The 26,271-nt window shown below is 37.7% G+C and overlaps 1 protein-coding gene across 6 annotated transcripts in view; it reads left to right on the forward strand.

Annotated features, from left to right (window-relative positions):
* The window catches only part of TBC1D19 (TBC1 domain family member 19), a 147,442-nt gene that overhangs the window by 93,213 nt on the left and 27,958 nt on the right, over nucleotides 1-26,271 (forward strand). For all 6 annotated transcript variants that reach the window (XM_057502139.1, XM_057502138.1, XM_057502140.1 and 3 more), the window contains 2 exons: nucleotides 20,680-20,764; nucleotides 22,517-22,561. In XM_057502139.1, coding sequence (XP_057358122.1) covers nucleotides 20,680-20,764; nucleotides 22,517-22,561 — 130 coding nt within the window. The remainder of the gene's footprint in view (nucleotides 1-20,679; nucleotides 20,765-22,516; nucleotides 22,562-26,271) is intronic.

Genomic DNA, 26,271 nt, shown 5'->3' on the forward strand with positions numbered 1-26,271 from the left:
CACAATACCTCCATCATTTACCTCACTTCATCACATCACATAGGCATTTTATCATCCTACATCATCACAAGGAAAAAAACAGTAAGTACAGTACAATAAGATATTTTCAGAGAAAGAGACTCCATACACAGAACTTTTATAACAGTATACTGTATAATTATTCTGTTATTAATTGTTGTTAATCTCTTACCATGCCTAATTTATAAATTAAACTTTATCATAGGTATGTATGTATAGGAGAAAACATACTGCAGTTGACCCTTGAACAACACAAGGATTAGGGGTGCTAAACCCCTGCACAGTAAAAAATTCAGGTGTAATTTATGACTCCCCAAAAACTTAAATACTAATAATCTATTGTTGACTGGGAGCCTTGACAATAAAATAAACAGTCGATTAACACATATTTTAAATGTCATATGTATTACATACTCTATTTTTACAATATAGTAGGCAAAGAAAAGAAAATATTAAAATCACAGGGAAGAAGAAATACATTTACAGTACTGTACTGTATTTGTCAATAACATAGTTTATATTGTTTACAAGATGAATCATTTAATGTCAGTACTTATGTCAATATTGTATTATATGACATAGCACACTATAGTTACATGTATTACTAACACTAGACATCAAAAATGAAAAGATAATGTGAAAAAGAAATTCATATTTACAGGTATAATGATGCATATATTGATAACAAAGAAGCAGTAATAGGATTACTTTATGGTAGCCTAGTGTGATGATAGGATTGCTTCATGGTAGCCTAGCCTATACACTAATAAATGAATCATAAAATTTTTATGACATATAGTATTACAGTCATATTCATAATGCAGTATTGGAAATATTGTTACATTAAAAAAAACCACCTATGGTGATAGTCTGATAATGCTGTTTCTCCAATTATGAGAGAGAGTACCGTAATATAATGTAATTCTTTGAAAGCAGTTATACTAACAAATTACAAATTTTATATTAAATATCACTCACTTATGCCTGTGTAAGGATGCGCTATCCACTTCTATACAAGTCTTGCATACAATGTTCAACATGATGAGTACCTAGGCGATGATGATGGTGATGGCACAGAAATGTCTCATACGGTTCTTTCCATGTAGTCAGTAAATGTTCACATGAAGACACTCATGCACACACACGACAAGTACATCTATTAATTGTATGGCATGATGATTAGTATTCTGTAAGTGGAAGTGGATCAAAAGAAGGTCTTCATCCTAGTCCTCTTCACTTGGGTAGGCTGAGGAGGCAGCAGAAAGAGGAGGGGCTGGTCGTGCTCTCTCGGTGGTGAGGCAGAGGAGGTGGGGGAGGAAGGAGGTGAGGGAGCAGGAGTCAGGCACACTGGGTAACTGTTCAGAAATAATCATAATTTCTTTCTGACTTTTTTGTTTTTCCATTTCTCTAAAAACATTTGTATGTGGCATCAATCCTTCCTCCATTTACTTTAGTTTGAGTGCCAGTATCATAGAAGGGTCCAAGTTGTAAAAGAAATTTAAAAAACTGTCTTGAAAAATCAAGATGCTTCTGCCAAATTGTCTCATGTCAATTTGTTTTCTGGCACTGCTTCTGCTATGTCTCCTTCCTCATTGTCTGGAACTAGTTCAGAAGTACTCATCTCCATTAAGCCATCTTCTGTTAATTCACTGGTGAGGTACCTATTAGCTCTTAAATTTCTCCAAGATTCGTATCTTGAAACCCTTCACCATCACCACCCCCTTTTTGCCATATCCACAATTTCATGATTCCCTTGGTTGGCTCTGTCATCAATCCTGTGAAGTCATGCGCAAACTGTGGACACAGTTTTCTCCTGCAGCAGGAATTAATTGTGTTGGGCTTGATGACTTCCATGGTTTTTTTTAATAACAAGGATATCATCTTCAATTTTGTAATCCTCCCAGACTTTCATGATGTTCTCTCTATCAGGGTTCTCTTCCACGGTATTGACAATCCTTTCCTTAGAGTAGCATGTGTGCTGAGCATTAAAAATCCTTATGAAAAGGGGGCGGAAGATGGCGGCGTGAGTAGAGCAGCGGAAATCTCCTCCCAAAACAACATATATCTATGAAAATATAACAAAGACAACCCTTCCTAGAATAAAGACCAGAGGACACAGGACAATATCCAGACCACATCCACACCTGAGAGAACCCAGCGCCTCGCGAAGGGGGTAAGATACAAGCCCCGGCCCCGCGGGAGCCGAGCGCCCCTCCCCCCAGCTCCCGGCGGGAGAAGAGCAGGCAGAGCGGGAGGGAGACGGAGCCCAGGACTGCCGAACACCCAGCCCCAGCCATCCGGGCCAGAGTGTAGGGCCCTCGATACTGGGAAAACAGGGCAGCAAGAACAGTGAGCAGGCACTGGAGGCTGGGCGACAGAGGACATAAGAAAAGCGCGCGACCATTTTTTTTTTTTTTTGCTTTTTTGCTGCTTTGTTTTGGCGAGCGCTGTTTGGAAGTCTTAAAGGGACAGGGACCCCAATATTAGGGAAACAGGGCAGAAAGACCGGTGAGCAGAGGCCTGAGGCTGGCACCGGAGAATAAAGAAAAACGAACGACCACCTTTTTTTTTTTTTAAATAAAAATTTTTTTTTCTTGTTTTTTTTTGTGGTCGTTGTTTTGTTTTGGCGGGTGCTTTTTGGAAGTCTTAAAGGGGCAGGGCGGGCCACTTAATTCAGAGGTAGGGAATCCGGGACCTCTGGGCACCCTAACCCCTGGGCTGCAGGGAGCAGGGAGGCCCCTTACGGAGATAAATAGCCTCCCAGCAGCTCCTGCTCCAACGCGACTCCACCATTTTGGAGTAGCTGCCCGAGCCAGGCCACGCCCACAGCAACAGCGGAGATTAACTCCATAGCAGCCGGGCAGGAAGCAGAAGCCCTGTCTGCGCGCAGCTGTGCAGCACAAGCCACTAGAGGCCGCTGTTCTCCCAGGAGAGGAGGGCCACAAACCAACAAGAAAGGAAGTCCTTCCAGCCGTCACTCGTCCCAGTTCTGCAGACTATTCCTATCACCATGAAAAGGCAAAGCTACAGGCAGACAAAGATCACAGAGACAACACCAGAGAAGGAGACAGACCTAACCAGTCTTCCTGACAAAGAATTCAAAATAAGAATCATAAACATGCTGACAGAGATGCAGAGAAATACGCAAGAAAAATGGGATGAAGTCCGGAAAGAGATCACAGATGCCAGAAAGGAGATCGCAGAAATGAAACAAACTCTGGAAGGGTTTATAAGCAGAATGGATAGAATGCAAGAGGCCATTGATGGAATTGAAATCAGAGAACAGGAACGCATGGAAGCTGACATAGAGAGAGACAAAAGGATCTCCAGGAATGAAACAATATTAAGAGAACTGTGTGACCAATCTAAAAGGAGCAATATCCGTATTATAGGGGTCCCAGAAGAAGAAGAGAGAGGCAAAGAGATGGAAAGTATCTTAGAAGAAATAATTGCTGAAAACTTCCCCACACTGGGGGAGGAAGTAATCAAACAGACCACGGAAATACACAGAACCCCCAACAGAAAGGATCCAAGAAGGGCAACACCAAGACACATAATAATTAAAATGGCAAAGATCAAGGACAAGGAAAGAGTGTTAAAGGCAGCTAGAGAGAAAAAGGTCACCTATAAAGGAAAACCCATCAGGCTAACGTCAGATTTCTCAACAGAAACCCTACAGGCCAGAAGAGAATGGCATGATATATTTAATACAATGAAACAGAAGGGCCTTGAACCAAGGATACTGTATCCAGCACGACTATCATTCAAATATGACGGTGGGATTAAACAATTCCCAGACAAACAAAAGCTGAGGGAATTTGCTTTCCACAAACCACCTCTACAGAACATCTTACAGGGACTGCTCTAGATGGGAGCACTCCTAGAAGGAGCACAGCACAAAACACCCAACATATGAAGAATCGAGGAGGAGGAACAAGAAGGGAGAGAAGAAAAGAATCTCCAGACAGTGTATATAACAGCTCAATAAGCGAGCTAAGTTAGGCAGTAAGATACTAAAGAGGCTAACCTTGAACCTTTGGTAACCACAAATTTAAAGCCTGCAATGGCAATAAGTACATATCTTTCAATAGTCACCCTAAATGTTAATGGGTTGAATGCACCAATCAAAAGACACAGAGTAACAGAATGGATAAAAAAGCAAGACCCATCTATATGCTGCTTACAAGAAACTCACCTCAAACCCAAAGACATGTACAGACTAAAAGTCAAGGGATGGAAAAACATATTTCAAGCAAACAACAGTGAGAAGAAAGCAGGGGTTGCAGTACTAATATCAGACAAAATAGACTTCAAAACAAAGAAAGTAACAAGAGATAAAGAAGGACACTACATAATGATAAAGGGCTCAGTCAAACAAGAGGATATAACCATTCTAAATATATATGCACCCAACACAGGAGCACCAGCATATGTGAAACAAATACTAACAGAACTAAAGGGGGATATAGACTGCAATGCATTCATTCTAGGAGACTTCAACACACCACTCACCCCAAAGGATAGATCCACTGGGCAGAAAATAAGTAAGGACACGGAAGCACTGAACAACACAGTAGAGCAGATGGACCTAATAGACATCTATAGAACTCTACATCCAAAAGCAGCGGGATATACATTCTTCTCAAGTGCACATGGAACATTCTCCAGAATAGACCACATACTAGGCCACAAAAAGAGCCTCAGAAAATTCCAAAAGATTGAAATCCTACCAACCAACTTTTCAGACCACAAAGGCATAAAACTAGAAATAAACTGTACAAAGAAAGCAAAGAGGCTCACGAACACATGGAGGCTTAACAACATGCTCCTAAATAATCAATGGATCAATGACCAAATCAAAATGGAGATCCAGCAATATATGGAAACAAATGACAACAACAACACTAAGCCCCAACTTCTGTGGGACACAGCAAAAGCAGTCTTAAGAGGAAAGTATATAGCAATCCAAGCATATTTAAAAAAGGAAGAGCAATCCCAAATGAATGGTCTAATGTCACAATTATCGAAATTGGAAAAAGAAGAACAGATGAGGCCTAAGGTCAGCAGAAGGAGGGACATAATAAAGATCAGAGAAGAAATAAATAAAATTGAGAAGAATAAAACAATAGCAAAAATCAATGAAACCAAGAGCTGGTTCTTCGAGAAAATAAACAAAATCGATAAGCCTCTAGCCAGACTTATTAAGAAGAAAAGAGAGTCAACACAAATCAACAGTATCAGAAACGAGAAAGGAAAAATCACGACGGACCCCACGGAAATGCAAAGAATTATTGGAGAATACTATGAAAACCTATATGCTAACAAGCTGGGAAACCTAGGAGAAATGGACAACTTCCTAGAAAAATATAACCTTCCAAGATTGACCCAGGAAGAAACAGAAAATCTAAACAGACCAATTACCAGCAACGAAATTGAAGAGGTAATCAAAAAACTACCAAAGAACAAAACCCCCGGGCCAGATGGATTTACCTCGGAATTTTATCAGACATACAGGGAAGACATAATACCCATTCTCCTTAAAGTTTTCCAAGAAATAGAAGAGGAGGGGATACTCCCAAACTCATTCTATGAAGCTAACATCACCCTAATACCAAAACCAGGCAAAGACCCCACCAAAAAAGAAAACTACAGACCAATATCCCTGATGAACGTAGATGCAAAAATACTCAACAAAATATTAGCAAACCGAATTCAAAAATACATCAAAAGGATCATACACCATGACCAAGTGGGATTCATTCCAGGGATGCAAGGATGGTACAACATTCGAAAGTCCATCAACATCATCCACCACATCAACAAAAAGAAAGACAAAAACCACATGATCATCTCAATAGATGCTGAAAAAGCATTTGACAAAGTTCAACATCCATTCATGTTAAAAACTCTCAGCAAAATGGGAATAGAGGGCAAGTACCTCAACATAATAAAGGCCATCTATGATAAACCCACAGCCAACATTATATTGAACAGCGAGAAGCTGAAAGCATTTCCTCTGAGATCGGGAACTAGACAGGGATGCCCACTCTCTCCACTGTTATTTAACATAGTACTGGAGGTCCTAGCCACGGCAATCAGACAAAATAAAGAAATACAAGGAATCCAGATTGGTAAAGAAGAAGTTAAACTGTCACTATTTGCAGATGACATGATACTGTACATAAAAAACCCTAAAGACTCCACCCCAAAACTACTAGAACTGATATCGGAATACAGCAAAGTTGCAGGATACAAAATCAACACACAGAAATCTGTGGCTTTCCTATATACTAACAATGAACCAACAGAGAGAGAAATCAGGAAAACAACTCCATTCACAATTGCATCAAAAAAAATAAAATACCTAGGAATAAACCTAACCAAAGAAGTGAAAGACTTATACTCTGAAAACTACAAGTCACTCTTAAGAGAAATTAAAGGGGACACTAACAGATGGAAACTCATCCCATGCTCGTGGCTAGGAAGAATTAATATCGTTAAAATGGCCATCCTGCCCAAAGCAATATACAGATTTGATGCAATCCCTATGAAACTACCAGCAACATTCTTCAATGAACTGGAACAAATAATTCAAAAATTCATATGGAAACACCAAAGACCCCGAATAGCCAAAGCAATCCTGAGAAAGAAGAATAAAGTAGGGGGGATCTCACTCCCCAACTTCAAGCTCTACTATAAAGCCATAGTAATCAAGACAATTTGGTACTGGCACAAGAGCAGAGCCACAGACCAATGGAACAGACTAGAGAATCCAGACATTAACCCAGACATATATGGTCAATTAATATTTGATAAAGGAGCCATGGACATACAATGGCGAAATGACAGTCTCTTCAACAGGTGGTGCTGGCAAAACTGGACAGCTACATGTAGGAGAATGAAACTGGACCATTGTCTAACCCCATATACAAAAGTAAACTCAAAATGGATCAAAGACCTGAATGTAAGCCATGAAACCATTAAACTCCTGGAAGAAAACATAGGCGAAAACCTCTTAGACATAAACATGAGTGACCTCTTCTTGAACATATCTCCCCGGGCAAGGAAAACAACAGCAAAAATGAGTAAGTGGGACTATATTAAGCTGAAAAGCTTCTGTACAGCAAAAGACACCATCAATAGAACAAGAAGGATCCCTACAGTATGGGAGAATATATTTGAAAATGACACATCCGATAAAGGCTTGACGTCCAGAATATATAAGGAGCTCTCACGCCTCAACAAACAAAAAACAAATAACCCAATTAAAAAATGGGCAGAGGAACTGAACAGACAGTTCTCCAAAAAAGAAATACAGATGGCCAACAGACACATGAAAAGATGCTCCACATCGCTAATTATCAGAGAAATGCAAATTAAAACTACAATGAGGTATCACCTCACACCAGTAAGGATGGCTGCCATCCAAAAGACAAACAACAACAAATGTTGGCGAGGCTGTGGAGAAAGGGGAACCCTCCTACACTGCTGGTGGGAATGTAAGTTAGTTCAACCATTGTGGAAAGCAGTATGGAGGTACATCAAAATGCTCAAAACAGACTTACCATTTGACCCAGGAATTCCACTCCTAGGAATTTACCCTAAGAATGCAGCAATCAAGTTTGAGAAAGACAGATGCACCCCTATGTTTATTGCAGCACTATTTACAATAGCCAAGAATTGGAAGCAACCTAAATGTCCATCAATAGATGAATGGATAAAGAAGATGTGGTACATATACACAATGGAATACTACTCAGCTATAAGAAAAGGGCAAATCCAATCATTTGCAGCAACATGGATGGAGCTGGAGGGTATTATGCTCAGTGAAACAAGCCAAGCGGAGAAAGAGAAATACCAAATGATTTCACTTATCTGTGGAATATAAGAACAAAGGAAAAACTGAAGGAACAAAACAGCAGCAGAATCACAGAACTCAAGAATGGACTAACAGGTACCAAAGGGAAAGGGACTGGGGAGGATGGGTGGGTAGGGAGGGATAAGGGGGGGAGAAGTAGGGGGGTATTAAGATTAACATGCATGGGGGGGTAGGAGAAAAGGGAGGGCTGTACAACACAGAGAAGGCAAGTAGTGATTCTACAACATTTTGCTATGCTGATGGACAGTGACTGTAAAGGGGTTTATAGGGGAGACCTGGTATAGGGGAGAGCCTAGTAAACATAATATTCGTCATGTAAGTGTAGATTAGTGATAGCAAAAAAAAAAAAAAAAAAGGGCAGTTCCTGTGTGGTAACCTCCAACGAGTTCTACACAAGGGTATAAAGGGCATATAAAAGTGTAGGCAAAGGGTCTGTTTGTGTTTATACAGAGGATCAAAGCCTAATTGGGCTACCCCGAAAATGAACTAAGATACGATATGAAAAAGAACTTCCAACATCTGCACCCTCTGGAAGACTCATGCCAGAAGATGATCATCAAAAAACCCCAACAAAGATCCACGCACTGCTACAGCTGTAGATGCACTCATCCCACCAGTTCCTGGACCTGCCATGGGAATGAGGAAGGAGATATCTAAGCTGGCCTGTGCATACAGTAAAACAACAAAATTGGACTGGATCTATACTGTTGGAACTCAACCAAGAATTTGGAGAAGTGCAAATTGTAGCGCTCCAAAGTCTTACAACTACAAACTATTTATTGTTAAAAGAACATATGGCATGTGAACAGTCCCCAGGAATGGGTTGTTTTAATTTGTCTGATTTCTCTCAGACTGTTCAAGTTCATTTGGACAATATCCACCATATCATAGATAAGTTTTCACAAATGCCTAAGGTGCCTAACTGGTTTTCTTGGTTTCACTGCAGATGGCTGGTAATTACAGATATGCTTTGGTTATGTAACTATACTCCTATTATGTTAATGTGTGTGTGCAATTTAAGTAGTAGCTTAAAACCTATACATGCTGAAGTTAGTCTACAAGAAGATATATCAAAGAAATAATCAATCTTCCCATGTTTTCTTCCGCCTGCTACTTCTATAGCTTTTCTTCTTCCTTCCTAATTACAACCCTTAAATAGAATTCGTGCCTCATATCAAATTTACCGAGTATCATAATTCTTCCAAGTGGTAAAGATACCTCAAGACAAATGCTGGGCATAGAAGCCACAGGGCATAAATATGCAAAGAAGTAAAAAGCTAACTTTTTCAAACAATAAGGCTTCTCTCTCACTTACCAACTTCACATTTCCCTGTATGGCCCCGGAAGATGACTGGTTAGCCAGAGACGGGTAAGATTCCTCAAGGGAGGAACAACCTAAGACAGGCACAGTCGCAGGGGGGCCATCAGGTGAGAAATTGGGGATCAACAGAGGTGAGGCTTAGAACCTCACCCCCCCGTTCTGAGAGAAATCTTCTGCATACGTGGATGTTTTATTGCCCTGGTCTAGCTTGGATTAACACATAGTCTACAGGCACACACCTGATCATCTACATGTGCTCTCTTACAACACTAAACTATGTTTTCTACCTTTATCTTGTATCTACCTACCACTTCAGCATTTTATTAAAAATAATAATAATAAAGAGAGAAATGTGGTATCCACATATAAATCAAGTATAAAAACCAAATGAGTATTCATATTTGAACTGACTGTTTATAGTTCATAATGCATGAGCAAAACCGAAAGTTTCTGTGATGACTGCCCTTGTACTGTTCACTATGTAACTTATTCATTATGTAAGAATTTGTTCTACATGTAAAAACTTGTTTGTTATGCCTCAGAAGATTGGAGACTGACAAAAATTAGGCTTGGGGTGGAATAATGATTGTGCATTGAGCATTGACTCCCCTATACAGAATTTTATTGTCGTTAACAACCATTTGATCAATAAATATGAGAGATGCCCTCACAAAAAAAAAAAAAAAAAAAAAAAAAAAAAAAAAAAAAAAAAGGACAGACTTCCAATGGTAAAATAAATTAGTAACCGGGATGTAATGTATAGCATAAGGAATATAGTCAAGATATTGTAACAGCCTGGTAGGGTGATAGCTGGAACCTAGAATTATGTATATAAATGTTCTACCACTGTGTTGTACACTTGAAACTCATGTAATGTAATACTGTGTGTCAACTACCCTTCAATAAAAAATAATTATTAAAAAAAAAAAAAAAAAAAAAAAAAAAAAAAAATCCTTATGACTCCTGATCTAGAGGCAGAATTAGAGACCTTGTTTGGGAACGAGCAGACCACACTTTGACACCTTTAGTGTTGAACTCATGGGGTTCTAGGTAACCAGTAGCATTGTCCAACATCAAAAGAACTCTAAAATATTTACTGGAAAGGTGCTTCCTGACTTAGGGGACAAAGCATTGATGGAGCCAATCCAGAAAAAGGGTTCTTGTAGTCCAGGCCTTCTTGTATAATCAAAAGCCTGGCAACTGGTATATTCATCTTTTTCCTTGAAGGCTTGAGAATTAGCAACTTTATAGATAAGGGCAGTCCTGATCTTAAATTTGACTGCCTTTGCACAAAACAGAAAAGTTATATTCCTTTCTGCCTTAAATCTTGGTGCTCACTTCTCTTCCTTACTAGTAAATGTCCTTGGTGGAATTTTTTACCAGAATAGGGGACTTTTGTCTGCATTAAAAACCTGTTCAGGCAGATATCCTTTCTCCTCAATCATTTTCTTAATGGCTCTGGGAATTTGAATGTGGCATCTTGGTCGGTACAAGCTGATATCTTGACATTTTTTAAGTTAAACCTCTTTCTGAAATCATCAAACCTTCCTTTCCTGGCATTAAATTCTCCAGCTTTATATCATTCACCTTCTTTTTGCTTTAAGTTGTCATATAATGACTTTGCTTTTTCTCCACTCATATTAGAGTCTATAGATATGCCTTTCTTAGACCAATCATGCACCTATGTAAAAGCTACATTTTCAACACAGAGTAAAAAAAGGCATTTTGCCAAAAAAAGGTACATTTTTTGTGCCTGGTAGTATTTGCAGAAACAGCTTCATGATTTTCCTTTTCCTTTTTTCACAATGGCCATTTATCTTAAAATGGCAGATAACTGCAGAGCTCAATCTATAAAGCAACTCAGTTTTTCTTGTAATGTCATGACTTTTCTCTGTTTCATGGGAGCACTTCCAGCATCACTGTGGCACTTCATATGGGTCCATGGTTTTATACAAGGTTTACCTGTCCACATTATCGGGGATCCACTGAATATCTGGATGAGAAGGGACTACTGTATATTCATTTTTGTCTGTCCCACATAAACAGAAAACTTGTAAGTGACTGAATCTGAAAGAATTATTTTTAAACAATAGATGCATTCTCTGAGAAAAGGCAGAATGATCATCAGTAAATATTTATTGAATCCTTATATTTGAATGATACCACCTTTGATGGGCTTATATTCTAGCTAAGGAGACAAAACATGAGAATTAGAAATGTTTCAAAATTGTGTTAAGCAGTTTGTATAAAGCACCAGCTATTGATAACACAAACAGTAAGCTGTAGAATTATGCTTGTACCTTTATTTTCCATTTTTATCAATAGTTTAGTCCAAATTGTATTATCTTTAGATTTCACATAATTTTTTTCATAGATCTCATGGCTTCTGCTACTTTTAGTACTTTGGAAATAGCACTAAATAAGCTTTAATGTGGATCTTTATCTCCATAACATAAATAAAGGGATAATTATAATATCTAAGCACTGTCTTTGGGAATTATGCAGAAATAAATTTTCCTCATGTGGATAGTTACTAAGAAAATACTTTCCATGATCATACCTTTTAATGATTTATTTTACAATTAGTCTGACTTTAAATTAGAGAGAAGTTCATTTCAAGTAATACAAATAGATGTAATTGTATGCACTGAAAATAATATTGTTATCAGAAATTGAGTTCTGATTTTTTCTCACATACATGTGTATGTGCATATGTGCATGTGTGTTTGAGGTAAGATGGAAGAAAGTCTCTTCTCATCATTAATTACAGGCTTCCTTTAGCAGAGCTGCCTAGCAACACAGCTGTTCTATGGGAAAATTGTGATCAAGGAGTAAATTAAATGTTTGTGGCCATGCTCTGGGTCATAACCCATTTATTGGGTTTAGTGACTAGACTACAAAATTAGATGGCATGTGAATTGCTGTGTCCATATGTACATTAGAAAACCTCTAATAATCCCTTTTGAAGGAAAACCTGGGCCTGAGTTACAAGGATACACAGACACTTCCTGAATGCTTCATTTTAGTTGTCTACATTTTATAGGCACTGACATCAAGTATTATAGAAATAATGTTTTGAGTAATAAGTCAACTTTTTAGTATTCTAAAGTTTAGTTTTTGTTTTGCATGAGATTTTTAGAAATACTTGGTTGTATTGAAAGAGTTAAATTATGTCAGAGTTTTAAAATGTGTTCACACAGAAGATGACCTTATTCGATGGAAGTAAACTGGGTAGTTTGACAATGTCATTTTCAGGTTCCAGTACTTACTGCTGTCATAACAGCCTACAAAAGTTAACGTATTGTCCAAAGTGCATAACATATTCATAGGGAAGAACTCCTATATAGTAAAGGGAAGCTGTGGGGATTTATTCTTTCTGTTGTGTGACAGAAGCTCTATCATTTGCTTGGCTTTTCTTGTGTATGCTTAGTAGCAGTACTGTAATTTTAGAATATGCCATAATTAGAGATGTTTTAATGCCTTTGGGTGGAATTTAAGAGAGATCCAAGTGCAATCAGCTTTCCCTTATTCATATATCCATGTCAAATTATTGAGTGTCTGTTCTGATACAGGCACTGTGTTAGATGCTGCATAAGAAGATTTTTATTAAGCTCAGGTTTTAGTGGGGAATGAGGGGAAAGGCAAATACATAGTTGTAATTTGATAAATGCTCTGAAATAGGTTCATGTAATGTTCCATGCAAATGCAATTGAAGGAGAAATAAATTCTGGGAGTTGTGAAGTTTAGTGGTGGCTTCAAATTAGCTTAGCATACATGGCAGGGAACTGCTCTTAACAGTTCACGTTGGCATTAATGAGCACCTGATAGCACAGACTATGTGAAAAGACAAGAGAAAACAAATGTGAAAGACATGTCAATACCATGATCTATCATTACAGTCACTTCTTGAGTACATGTTCAGCTCCCTTGCCCTTCTCCCACTTTCCGGTGTTATTACTTGACAAAACCTTAACCAATTATCCACCAATTTTGTGGCTGCAAGGTACATTTGAATGTGGCTGGAGAAAAACCTGCATCCATGATAACTAACTTTACTTTAAATTCCTGACCTCTAACCTCAAGCTAGTCCGTAGTTCTGCCCAACAATTATCCTACATTTCCCTAGTCCAGTCATTCATACAGTTTCCTAGATGACTTTGCACACCGTCTCTTCAAACCCGACTTCACTCTCAGCTGATGACTTTGAGTCCTGTTTCTGAAAAAACGCTCTGAGAAGTGAACCCCTACATATACTGCCACTACCATGTGTACTCCACCTACCTGCATCTGAACCCATATACTCAACTTTTCCTTCCTGTTATTATGAATAAACTGCCTTTGCTTTTGTTTATGATAAGGCCAATCCCTGCATTTGGACATTAAAACTCATCTCTCCTGATACTCAAAAGCCGGTGCAATAGTTATTTTTTCTATTATCAGTTTTCCCATCTCTATTAAATCACTCTTCTCAGAATACAAATATGCTGTTACTCCTCTCATCTGAAAAACAAAGCAAAATAAAGTGAAAAGAAAATCTTTCTTTATTCCATATCCCTTCCAGCTACTGCCCTATTTCTGCATTCCCTTCTTTTAAAACAGCTGTAGATATTATTTCTAATTCCTATCATCCTATTTGCTATTGAACCCTCCCTGATCACTGTTGCCCAGCTGCCCAACTCCACTCAAGGTCATGAATGACTCCATATTTCTAAATCCAATGGTTAATTCCCACTTCTCATCTTACTTTACCTGTTTGGCCTTTCAGTAACCATACCCTCTCCTTCATTCTGTTCCTTCACTTGTCTTCTAGGATATAATGCTTTCTGGTTTCCTTCTATCTTACTAACTAGCATTCTCATTTACCTCTGCTGGTTCCTCCTCACCTCCCTGTCCTGCCCTGGAGTACCCCAAGGAAAAGTCTTTGGACCTCTTTTTCTTTTTTTCCCTATCTTTGCCTTTGTTGATCTCATCTTTTCATAGCTTAAAATACCATCTATACATTGACAACTCCCAATTTTATGTCTCTTTCTTGGCCTCTCCCTTCAATTCCAGGCTTACCTAGCTGCTCCCTGGAAGCTGTTTTCTACCAAGAATTTTGTTACCCCAGGCTCATTCCTCACTACTTTTAGGCCCCTAACTAAAATAGCAAACTTCTCCCAATATATCAAGGTGCATGTACACTGCATTATCCTTCTTGTCTGTACTTTTTTTTCTCCATACCACTTAACACCATATGACATAGAATCTTTTTTTTCCTGTCTCCCTTCATAAAAACATAAATACTATGAGGGCAGGGATTTGGGTTTGTTTCTTTTTCATGGCTATATTCTTATTACCTAGAATAGTGCCTGCTACATAGTAGGTATTCAATAAATACTTGTTGGAAGGAGGGAGGGAGGAAGGTAGGACAGAAAGAAAGAAGGAAAGAACTATCAAAGGCAGAATCAGGAGGATTTGGGTGAGAGGCTAAATAAGCAGGTTGAGAGAATGGAAGAATGACCGGATTTTCAGGCTTTGGATAAGTTAAAAGCATTACAAGGTGATGCTGGGAATTTAAGATTAGAAACATAGGAAGAATATATAGGTTGGGGAGTCAGCAGGACAGAGAAGGGGAAGACTTTAAAAGTTTTTCTACACAAGACTGTGATAAGAAGAAGACAGAGTGCCTATGCACTAGAAACTAGACCAGAAAAAAGTCTTTGTTTTTTATTTTTCTCCCAGTATCTTCTAATCATTGGAAGTGAGATTATGAGCACTATCTTTATCATTTACTTGTGGAGTGCTTATTAGGTGCCAGGATCTGCTCTAGACACTTCATGTCTAAACAGTAGTTTATAACTAATTCTTAAAGCTGCCAGGAGCCCAGGCCATGTCTGTCCAGTTTCAGTCTTGTAAGCCACATTGCCTTTTAATTTATGAAAATTTAAATTAGGGCAGAGTGTCTTAATGAGTCATTCTTGAAATTTATCATTTGAAATTCCCCAAATTAGTATGGATAAAAATGCAAAAGCACCACAAATGAAAAAAATGTGTAGTAGTTGTAAGTTGAAGTGATTTTCCAATTGACAACCATCATTTCTTATGTGCTTTTTATTACATAAATAACTTATTTCTCAGAAACAGTCACCATAAATGTATTTTCAAGAGATTAAAGAAAGGTATAAGCCCAAGTAACTCTTTTGCAGCTGTATGTAGACATTTAGGTTTAATTCTGCTATGTAAACCGTAGTTCAGACTTGCACATCCAGTTTCTTACAGCTCTGTTGAGTACAGTAAATCATTACCATGTATAACCTCATCCTTATAAAGTCCGATTTTTACTTAATTAGTAAATAATCAAAGTTAAATTTTCTAATTTATTTGATTGAAATTTTCATATTCATATAATCACAACATTTTCTAGCAAATTTACAATTGAACTGTTACTTCCTTACAGATACAAAATTGGAATCTCAGAACTTAAAACAACTCAGGTTAGGAGTGGGCAGCTCTTTGATTGTATGCTAGGGCTGCACACCAGCACATAATATCTAACATACTACCTCTGGTATTATCACCTTGTAGTCACCAATATTCTCTCTAGAACAGTCTCAGATAGCTTGTCTTCTCTAGGGCAACAGGGACATGAAGGATATATATTAGGTTCAGAATTTCTCCTAACATTAGTATGTTGCCACCAGTCTGCTAAAGGAAAGTTATTGCAAACATTTCTTTAGGAATTGAGGAATTGTTTTGCCTCTAGACAATGGTAGAAAGATATTTGTAAGTATATTTTGCTTTTGTATTATTTTACTTAAATTATATTTGTTTATTTTTATATTTATTTTTGTTATTTTATATTATTTATTTTTATTATTGTTATTTTATATTGTTTATTTTATTATTAGTTATATTCTATTAGTTAATTATTGGTGCAATAACAAATGACCCTGAATTTAGTTTAAAACAAAACAAATATGTTCTCTTATAGTTCTAAAGGTGGGAAGTCTGAAATGGGTCTCAGTGGGCTAAACTCAGGGCTGTGTTCCTTCTGGAGGCTGTGGAAGAGAGTACGTTCTCTTGCCTTTGCCAGCTTCTGGAGTGCACCTTTATTCTTTGGCTTGTGGGCCCTGTCTGCCTCTCCAAAGCCATGTGATAGCATCTTCAAATCTCTCTGATTCTGACCCTGCTGCCTCTCATTTATGAGGATCTTTGTGACTACATTGGACCTATCAAAGTAGTCTAAAATAATCTCCTCTTCTAAAGACCTCCAACTGCCTTTTCAACATCTCCATTTAGATATATTGCAGATATCTCAAACTTAGCATGTTGAAAACTGAACCCCTGATCTCACTGCCAAAACTGTTGCACTCAACTTTCCCTATCTTAAGATGGTAAGTCCATCTGTCCATTTACTCAGCTCAAGCATCCTTCCACTTGGCATCATCCTTGATTCCTACCTTTCTTTCTCATACACACCATCCAATCTGTTAGTAAATCCCGTTGGCCCTTTACATTGTGTTTAGAATTTGACTACTTGTCCCACTTTCACTATGTTGCAAGACAGGTTCCTAGGGAAGCCAATCAGGTGGAGTTAGCATGCCACAGATTTATTAGGGAGTGCTCTTGGGATCAACACCTAAAGAAGGGCAGTGACACAGCAGGACAGCGGAGGAAGTCTAGCTCAATAGAGTTTAAATGGAAGCTTCAACTAATGCTGCAGAGTTCTGACAATAAACCCACAGACCTGTCCTGAGATAGGGGCAAGAGGTTGGACCTTTTCCCCAAGCATCAGTTGTCATTGGATGTGGGCCATTCTAGGGAAAGGGCATAATCCTTGAGCAAAACAGCTCTCTTCTCAAAATAGCAGGGGCATTCCCTGAAAGGAGTTGACTGCTGAGGACAGCGGAGGGTTACCTGCTGCAGCACCAGCAGTTTTAATAGTCCTTTATACCTGAAGAGAGATGTGAGTGGCACATCCCCACCCCCACACACTGCTACCATTTTAGTCCAAGTCTCTATCAATAGTCTCATAAAGAGTCTCCCTACTTCTGCCCTTGCCCCCAACCATGGCCAATTCTCTTCATAGTGGCTATAGTGATTCTTATAAAACAGAAAATAATTTCACTCCTCTGCTGAAAATCCTGCAGTTGCTCTCCTGACAGTGACCTGCAATGCCTTGTTAACGTCGCCTCTCTTGACCTCTCTCACTTATCTCTTCCCACTCATCTTTTGCAGCCATACTTGTATCCAGGTTGTTGCTCCAACACATTAGGATATTCCTGCCTTAGCACCGTTGCAATTGTTAACTTTTCTGCCTGGAATGCTGCTCCCCTGATAACTGTGTGTTAACTTTCTCAAGTCTTTGATCAGATATTACCTTCTCAATAAAGCTTTTCCTGACCACTCTCTTTAAAATGGCAACTACCCTTCCCCATTTCCCCTTTACTTTATTCCCATAACACTTAGAACACCTAATATACTACATAATATAATTATTTATAATGTTTGCTATTATACCTCCCACCATAATTAAATACCATAAGGGAGGTTTTTTCACTTGTCTGCTTCTTTTGTGTATCCCAAGTACCACACATCCAGAACAATGCCTAGTGCATAGTAGAAATAGAGGGACAGAATTTGTGAATTGATTAAAAAAAAAAATCTGAGGAAGTTATCCAGAATGGAGCACAGAGGGATAAAACTAATAAAGAGATATGGCAGGTTGAAAAAAAGCATAGGTCACTCTTGCATTTTAGAGGAGTCAGGTATAAGTAAATAGAGAATATGGGAACAGTATCATTCAAGAAGAAAGTGGCTGAGAATTTTTCAGAAATGGACATAACAAAGTATAAAATTCCAGAAACATGACAATATTGAGCCATACAAACAAAAACAAACTGAAAATTAAATGTTTTTGGGGAAAAAAACTACAGAATATAGAATAATTTAAGGTTATACTAATAGTAGTAGTAGTAATTGCAGCTAACATTTTAATAATAATCACCATGTGCAAGGCAGTGTTCTAAGTGCTCTGTGTATATTAATCCCCACAATAAACTTTGATGTAGGTATTATTATTCTAACCATATTACAAGTGAGAAAACTGAGACACCAAGAAGTCCAGTACCTTGCCTAGTGTCACACATCTAGTAGGTGGGAGAGCTAGAATTTGAACTCAGCAGTCTAGTTTCAAAATAAATTCCAGATGAGTTATTGATTTTGCCACAAAATGAATCTATCAAAAATGCTGACGAAATTTTCTGTTTTAGTCAGGATGCGCTGGATTGTTCTGTGATAACATACAAGTTCAAAATCTCAGTGGCTTAAGAACAACAAAGGTTAATTTCTTGCTCATGGTCATGTCTATCTCAAGTAGGATGGGGACCTCGCTCCGTGTCATCCTCACTGCGGGACCTGGGCCAGCCGAGTAACCACTGTGATGGTTGCTGTGCAGAGGGAAAGAGGGAAGCTGGTTCACTGCTCTGTTCCTGAACATTCCATGTGGAAACTTACAAGTGAATGTGTATTTCTTTGAGTAAAGAGCAAATCACATGGCCACACCTATCACCAAAGTGACTGGAAAAGATAAGCTGACATGTGTTCCCTAAGGGGAAGAACCAGAAATACTTGATGTAAAACACTTTCATAAATGACTTTCGTAATTTAGGTGAATATATAAAAACTATTATAAATATGAGGAGGGGCTCTTTAAGCATGAAAGAAAGTATTGGTACATTTGAGCATATAAAAATTTTAAAATCTCTGTCAAAAACAACAGTTTGAGCAAAACCATTTGTAATATATAATTAGACCAAAGGATAGAATCCTTAATATACAGAAAATTTAAACAAATCAATAATTTTAAAAACATTAATTTTGAAATGAACTAAGATTATGAACTGGAAAATAACAAAAGAAATACAAATGGAAGTATTAAACCTCTTTAGTAAAGCAAGATGCCATTTTTTACCTGTAAGATGATAATAACCCATTTTGATGTTAACAAGAGAAAATGTGTACTGTTTTCTGTAGATGTTAAAAACAAAACCTTTCTGGAGAGCAGTCTGGCAATGATGTATCAAAAGTTTTAGGTTTAAAATGCCCATCACTTTGATCATACAGCTAGTCCAGATTTGGGAATTAAAAAAAAAAAGATGTACATACATATTTAGCTGTAAGGAAGTTCACTGCAGCATTGTTTATAGTTGGAGAAAAGTAGAAATAATTTAATCTCAACACTAAAAGGCAGGTTAAATAAATTATTGTTCATCCATATAGTGGAATATTCTACAACATTAAAAAGTATGGGGAGGAAATATTTATTTTATAATATTGAGAGAAAATCAATTATAGAACAGTATGCATAATCCTATTTGTTTAAAAAATTATATGTGTATGTATAAAAGCAGTGAGAGAATATACATCAAAATATTAACACTGGTAGGATTATGGATGTTTTTCCTCCTTTTTTGATCATCTGTATTTCTAATTTTTATCATAAACATGTACTGCCTGTAGGTCTTTAAAAATACAATAAAAATAAATCACTTGCAGGTTGGTATACATTTCACCATTGGGTCTGACCAATGTCCAGTCTCTATGTTATCCTTTTTCCTAAAGCTAGGCTCCTTTCCTATGTCTTGGACCCATAGTTTCCCTCTCCATTTGCTTCTGCTCTTAGTCTGGCCCTGACTTTGTGTCTCTATTCTATTAACTGAGTTTCTGCCTTTTGCTGTCATTCCCAAATTCTTTTCTTAGTAACATCTTTTGAAACCCAGTTCTTCTAATACCAGGACCCAGATCTCTTGTTACTAATTGCCTTCCTGGGGATTAAACCCCTCCCCCAAATTCCAGACTTGTGTCAGCAATCCAGTTTCTCCTAATGGACATCCTTGATTCTCACTTTCTGCCCAGAGTTGCCACACTCTTGTTTGCTGGTCCCCACAACCAGCTTCTAACCTGTTTCGGGCTGCCACTTGCTCTGTAGCTACTACATCCCTTCTAGATGCTGTGAGTTGCCTTCCTGCCCACCCTGACATGCCCAGCTGCCTGCTCCCGCATCCCAGCAGTGAGTCTGTTCCAGTTTTCTGTAGTTCCCAAATTGCTTAATGCCATTGGGGTTGCCTAGGGTCCCCCCTATACATTTCTTACCTTGTTAATTTCTCCCAACTATTTCTCTTTTCCAGATAGAAAATACAGTAAGAGAATCAAGTGGTATTAGTGACTTGCATTTTCTGCTCTTCAAGGTTCAGAAGGTTAACGATGAGAAATCCTTGGATGAAACTGAGCCCTACACTTGGCATTTATTGTAACACTTACCATGAGTTACCAGTAGAGGGCACTCTTCCCACCACAAGGAGCAGTACTCAACTTGAAAAATAATATCTCAATGCCTCCCAAGCAGGAAATAGCAATGAATTACCTGTTATAAAACAATAGTTAATTGTTTGTTTGTTTGTTTTTTCAATGTTGTACCCAGGTATTACTTTGTTTTTCCCGGGATACATCTGTGTTGGGTCACTTTGCATACAACAGTGCTTCACCACCGAAATCATATATAAGAGGTAAAATTTTAGTAACATAGAAGTATTCTTTAAGGCCTACTTAATCATACCAGACTGTTCTATTTCATAACATATATTGGTGTTGTCAAATTTTTATTGTAAATTATTTAATAAGATTTCACTCAGATTATTTTAACGATTCTATCACTCCCACTTAAATCTGTGCCCAAGCAACTTACCACATACCACAGGAAAGTGGTTCTCAGAAGCAGCATTTGAAGTTACCTTCTTTATCTTTCCTGTTTGCTTTCTCCTCTTTGCTGTTTTTGCCCTTTTTGTTGACTTTTATTTCCCTTCGAACTATGAGTTTATCACATACATTTGCTTTTTCTATTTTTTTAACCTTCTATATTCCTTCTATTCCTTCTCTCAAAATGTTCTACCACTTAAGCTTTCGATACAATTTATTAGTTATTTGCTCTCTATTTTCATGCTTTCTTCTCCTCTGTCACTAACTGCCTATAAGATATTGCTATTTGAATATCCTGCTATCACCTGACACCTGACTGAACTAATCACAGCCAGCAGACATTCCCAATTTCTACTTTTTATTAAGTGGTAAAGTCCCAGCACTGAAAGCTTATAACCCTATTGGGTATGGTCATCGTTGTTCCCATGAAGGCAGAAACTGTCTTCCCTGCATTCCCTCAGCCTGGCTGGCTGCCTGATGGCTACGGCCCTGCCTTAGAACACGCCCACCTTACCTGGTGCAGCGGTCCCCCTCTGCCAGCTTGGAGGCTCTCAGTTCCATGGCTTCTAAATTGAACTTACAGAAAACTCTGGTTTGCTTGTTTGTTTCTTTAACATTATCTGCTAAAAAGTTGATTGTAGAACTTAATTACAATAAATCTCATCTATTTATATATCATCTATTTTTCTTATTCCATTCTCTCTTTACTCACAGGACCTGTCCTTGTTGTCTCCACCCTAACCTAAACTGCCCAGGCTTCTTCTTCATCTCCTCTTGCCACCACTCCCAACAAGAGCAAAACAAAACAAACACAATCTTTATTTAAATTAAAAATTTACCTTAAAGCCAAGTGGGGGAATGCATGTGACTTTTCAATAGATTCAAAGGTGTAGAAAACCTGTCAAGATAAAAGCTACCTAAAGATACTCAGTAGAAGGTGGGGAAAAACTCAGAACCATAAGTTTTGAGGAAAACTTTTTAAAAACTCCTTTAAAACATATTATGGGGAATATATTTTAATTTTCTGAGATAATTCTGATTTCACATATTTAGTCTCATTCTTGGGCCATATGAACTGTTATAGGATTCAGAAAATGTTACCACCATTATAGTTAAGGACATTTAATTTTTAACTGTTCTGCACATTCTGTAAAAATGTAAACTAATGGGGCGTTGCAAAGCTTAGAACTTACTGTAATGAATAGATTAGAATTATTTATAAGTTAATATATAAGTAAGCAAGACATAAAAGCAATACAATTCTATGCTTATAAATAGATACTTCTTTTGCATGCTTACAGAGCTAGAAATCACTTGTTTTTCTCATCATCTTGTTTCAGTTGCCTTGTACTAAGATTATATTACTGACTTAAATTGTTGAAAGGATTTGCTAGTATCAAAAGTTGCTGGCATATTTGCAAAATAATTCCATGCCATGAAATAAAAGAAGATATATTACAGTAGTTTTTAAAATTCCATTAGTTATTAGTACATTCACAAAATTAGTTAATTTTTAAAGTTTTGTTTATCATATTGAAACTCTCAAAGTTTTTTTCTTATAGGAAAACTAGGACTAGAAGAATATGCTGTCTTTTATCCACCAAATGGTAAGAGTAATGCTATTGCTTCCTCTAGTGGGAAAGAGGAGAATTACAACTTTTATAATAGGAATGTGACTCTCTATCTCTAAATGGGTATTTTATTATGTAAAATAAACCTTCTCTAGAATACCTACTTTAATTTTTCCATGTTTGTGCTGAATGGTGCATACCCTCTCTGGCTTTCCTTGAGACCAATAATAATAATATTTGTGTAGAAGCTAAGTAGACTTAGGTGTCCAGGTCCAGGACACTTAGTTTTCCTCTGAAGGGCACTAACTGGCCCATATAGGACCTTCCTTTTGGCCTTTCTGGAGCAGTGCTCTAATCAGATGAACGTATTACCTTGTGTTGCACTTTACTGTTCTCATAATTTAAGTGTGGTATTGATGATATTGTGAAGAAATATATCACCAAATAATATATTTTGATTATATCAAGTGATCAAATGCCTAACAGCCTTATTAGATATTAAATATTCATTTGAGAACATTAAGCATATTTTAAGATATGCTTCCTGGAAAGGAGTATATAGCAGTCCTTATGATAATATTAAGATGCATCCTGAAGAAGTTCTTTTACTCCAGCAGAGTTAAGAACATGGGCTTTGTAATCCAGCAGAACCTGGGTTCAGATCCCAGTTCTGCCAGCTCACCCTATGACCTTGGGTAAGTTACACTGAACTTCAGATTGGTTTATCTATAACATAAGGATTAAGTGAGATAAAATGTATAAAACTGTGCAGTTCCTGGTATGTAGTTAGTGCTCAAAACATGGAGCTGTTACAGTGTGTTTAGCTTCTTCGTTGACCACTCCATCTAAAACTCACGCTTGGCTTTCAGGGCGCTGTTCTTGCCTTGCGCCGCTCGGTGCGGTGTCCCAGGTTCTTGCACGGCCGTCTTCCTCTGCCCTTCTCTAAGCACCGGTGCTGTCCAGTGTCCCACCCCACCTTGTTTCGCTGCTCTTCTTTTCATACATTTTTCTAGGGCTTATCTGCTTTCTTGGTTCTATTTGTTAATTATTGTAAAATGTATATCTTCAGTTCTGACCTCTATAATAATTAGCTCCAACTTAACATGTCTCAGTCTGAATTCATTGATTTCTCTTCCTATGCCCATTATTCAAGAGAGAAAACAAAAACAAGATTAAATTTAAAAACAAAACAAAATGAAAAAACTGTGCTATTTCTCTCTCGGTTAATTATGCTCTCATCTAACCAGTAACACAAGACCTAAAATCTGGTAGTCATCCTTGACTCCTGTCAGTCTGGGACCTCCCTCTTCTCCTAAGTCACCAGGGTATCCGTGGTTATCTGCAAAATACATCTGGACCCTCTCTCTTCCTCACCATGACTTCTGCTTTGTCCTCATTCAGGCTTTACTATCTTGAGCTTATTATTGCAACAGACCCCTAACTGGTCTGTCTCTTTCCAGTTTTCTCTAGCTTTGCTCTGTCTTTCACAATGCTGTCTGAGTTACACATCTAAAAGGAAAATCTGAAAATTGCCTTTTTTCTCCTTCACATTTTCTTAATGGTTCTCCTTCTCCTTACAAGCAATGTCCAAGCCTGTTGGCAGGGCATATAAGGCCCTCTTTTGATTCTGGCTTCTGTTCAGTCTAACTCCTGGCTTTTTATCTCACCGTTTACCATTTTACTTTTTAAAAAATTGAATCAATATCAAATAATTAATTACACACACACACACACCTATATACCGTCACAAAAGCACTATGCTGTTTCTTACCTTATTACGTTTCCTATTCCCATGCTTGGAAAGCCCATTCAGCCTTTCTGCACTTGCCTGTCAAAGGCTCAGTTCAGGCACAATCCTCTTCAGGAAGCCTTCCCTGCATCCCCAGGTTAAGTTCAGGGCCCTTTCTCTAGGCTCCTATAGTACCCAGTGTGAAAATCTTTGGTATCTCTTACATATTATCTTTACATTGTTTATGCTTTATCTCCCTCTCCAGATTGTAAGCTTTTTGAGGCTTGGGACCATATTATTCATTTTTATTCCCCCAAAATCTAGCTATAGTAGGAGCTTAATGAATATTTATTTGAACTAAGAGGCTTTTTATATATAAACTTTGTTCTATCTATGTCCGTAGAAATTTAGTTTTCAGATAGCTTTTTATATCTATCTAAGAATCAGGAAATTAGAAAATATAAAATACCTCTGAAGAGCCAAAAGAGATGTCTGTGGAGTCAAGTTCCTTCTCTCTAGTCATAGGAGAGCTTTTCCAACTTAGTTTAGAATGTATTAGCTTTCACTTAATACACTTGTATAACAGCCTTGGTTTACTGATTTTTATAGCACACTGTAAAAATGGAAGCATGGAAAAAGGCTGATAAAGATAGGGAAAATGGCTAACAACAGTAGAAGTAAAAATCAGAGACTTTACAAAACACAATGAAAAAACTATGAAACAGCAAAGAGCAGTCCAGCAACTTAGTCTGGAACTGTGTCAAACCATATGCCCTTTAAAAAAATATCACTATGTTGTAGCATATTCTAATAATTTAAGACTTACAATGAGCTCAAGGCACCAAGAAAAATATATTGCTATATTAATGTTAATAACAGTCACAGCAGCAGCAGCTGAATTTTCCAAGCAGTACTATGTACCAGACAGCGTGCTAAGTGCATTATTACAGGTATTAATTCAGTTAATTCTTACAAGAAATTTCTGAGGCAGGTACTGCTATTATTCCTATTTATAGATAAAGAAACTAAGGCACAGAGTATTAACTTGCCCAGATGGTGAGTTGCAAAGCCCTATTTTGAACCTAAGCTCTTTGACTTAAGAAGCAATATTTTTAATCACCATGACCATGATAGTGTTTTTAGAAGATAAGAAAGTGGTTAATATATTGAAAAAGTATATATATATGACAGGTTCTAGAAATATTTTCATCTAGAATAAAAATAGTTTAATGCTTAGTGCAGTAAAACCACGGCTGTTCATAAACCTATTTCTTGAGGATCATTTCCTCTCTCAGGTTGTTTTAGAACCTTAACAAGAATCAGAGAGACCTCTCTTCTCTGAAGTTGAATAAGAAAAGACAGACCAGTCAATCCTTTGTCCCTTTGTTCTTTACTCAAAACAAAGATGTTACTTAATAACACCTTTATATCACCCACCCTGATTTCTCAACCTCTGCCAAAGATTGGATTACTTTGAAATCTCAAGGACACCTTTACCACTGCCACCACCCGCCTGGCTTTCTCTGTGTCAGGGGCCCTCATCAAGAGGTTTGCCTGAAGCTTACCCACACACTCTCCATCCCTGACCAGGCTGTGCTTACCTGGGGGCAGATTTGCTCACCCACCTCCCTACCAGTGACTGCTTTTCCTAGAATGGAAATGACAGGCTATGTGGCTTTGGGCATTACCCTTTCACCTCATTTGAGGCCTTATCAATGGGTGGACTCTAGTAGATTCATTAAACAAGAGACGAGCAAAATTTCTGAGCTGAAGAGACCCCTCATAGGAATTTTATAGTTTTTTTCTTGTTTCAATTCTTTCTTAAATATGTATAACATGTTTATTTACTCATTTAATAAATACTTATTTAACCCTGCTCTGGCTCCCTCTTTTAAGTGGGTGATCTGCAGTAAATAACAGCAGATAAAATGCCTTTCTGCCAGGGAGCATACATTCTAGGGAGAAAGACACACAATTTAAAAAAAAGTAAATAAATAGCTAATGAAAATAATTTCAG

The sequence above is a fragment of the Manis pentadactyla genome, chromosome 5, assembly GCF_030020395.1.
Source record: "Manis pentadactyla isolate mManPen7 chromosome 5, mManPen7.hap1, whole genome shotgun sequence".
NCBI lineage: Eukaryota > Metazoa > Chordata > Mammalia > Pholidota > Manidae > Manis > Manis pentadactyla.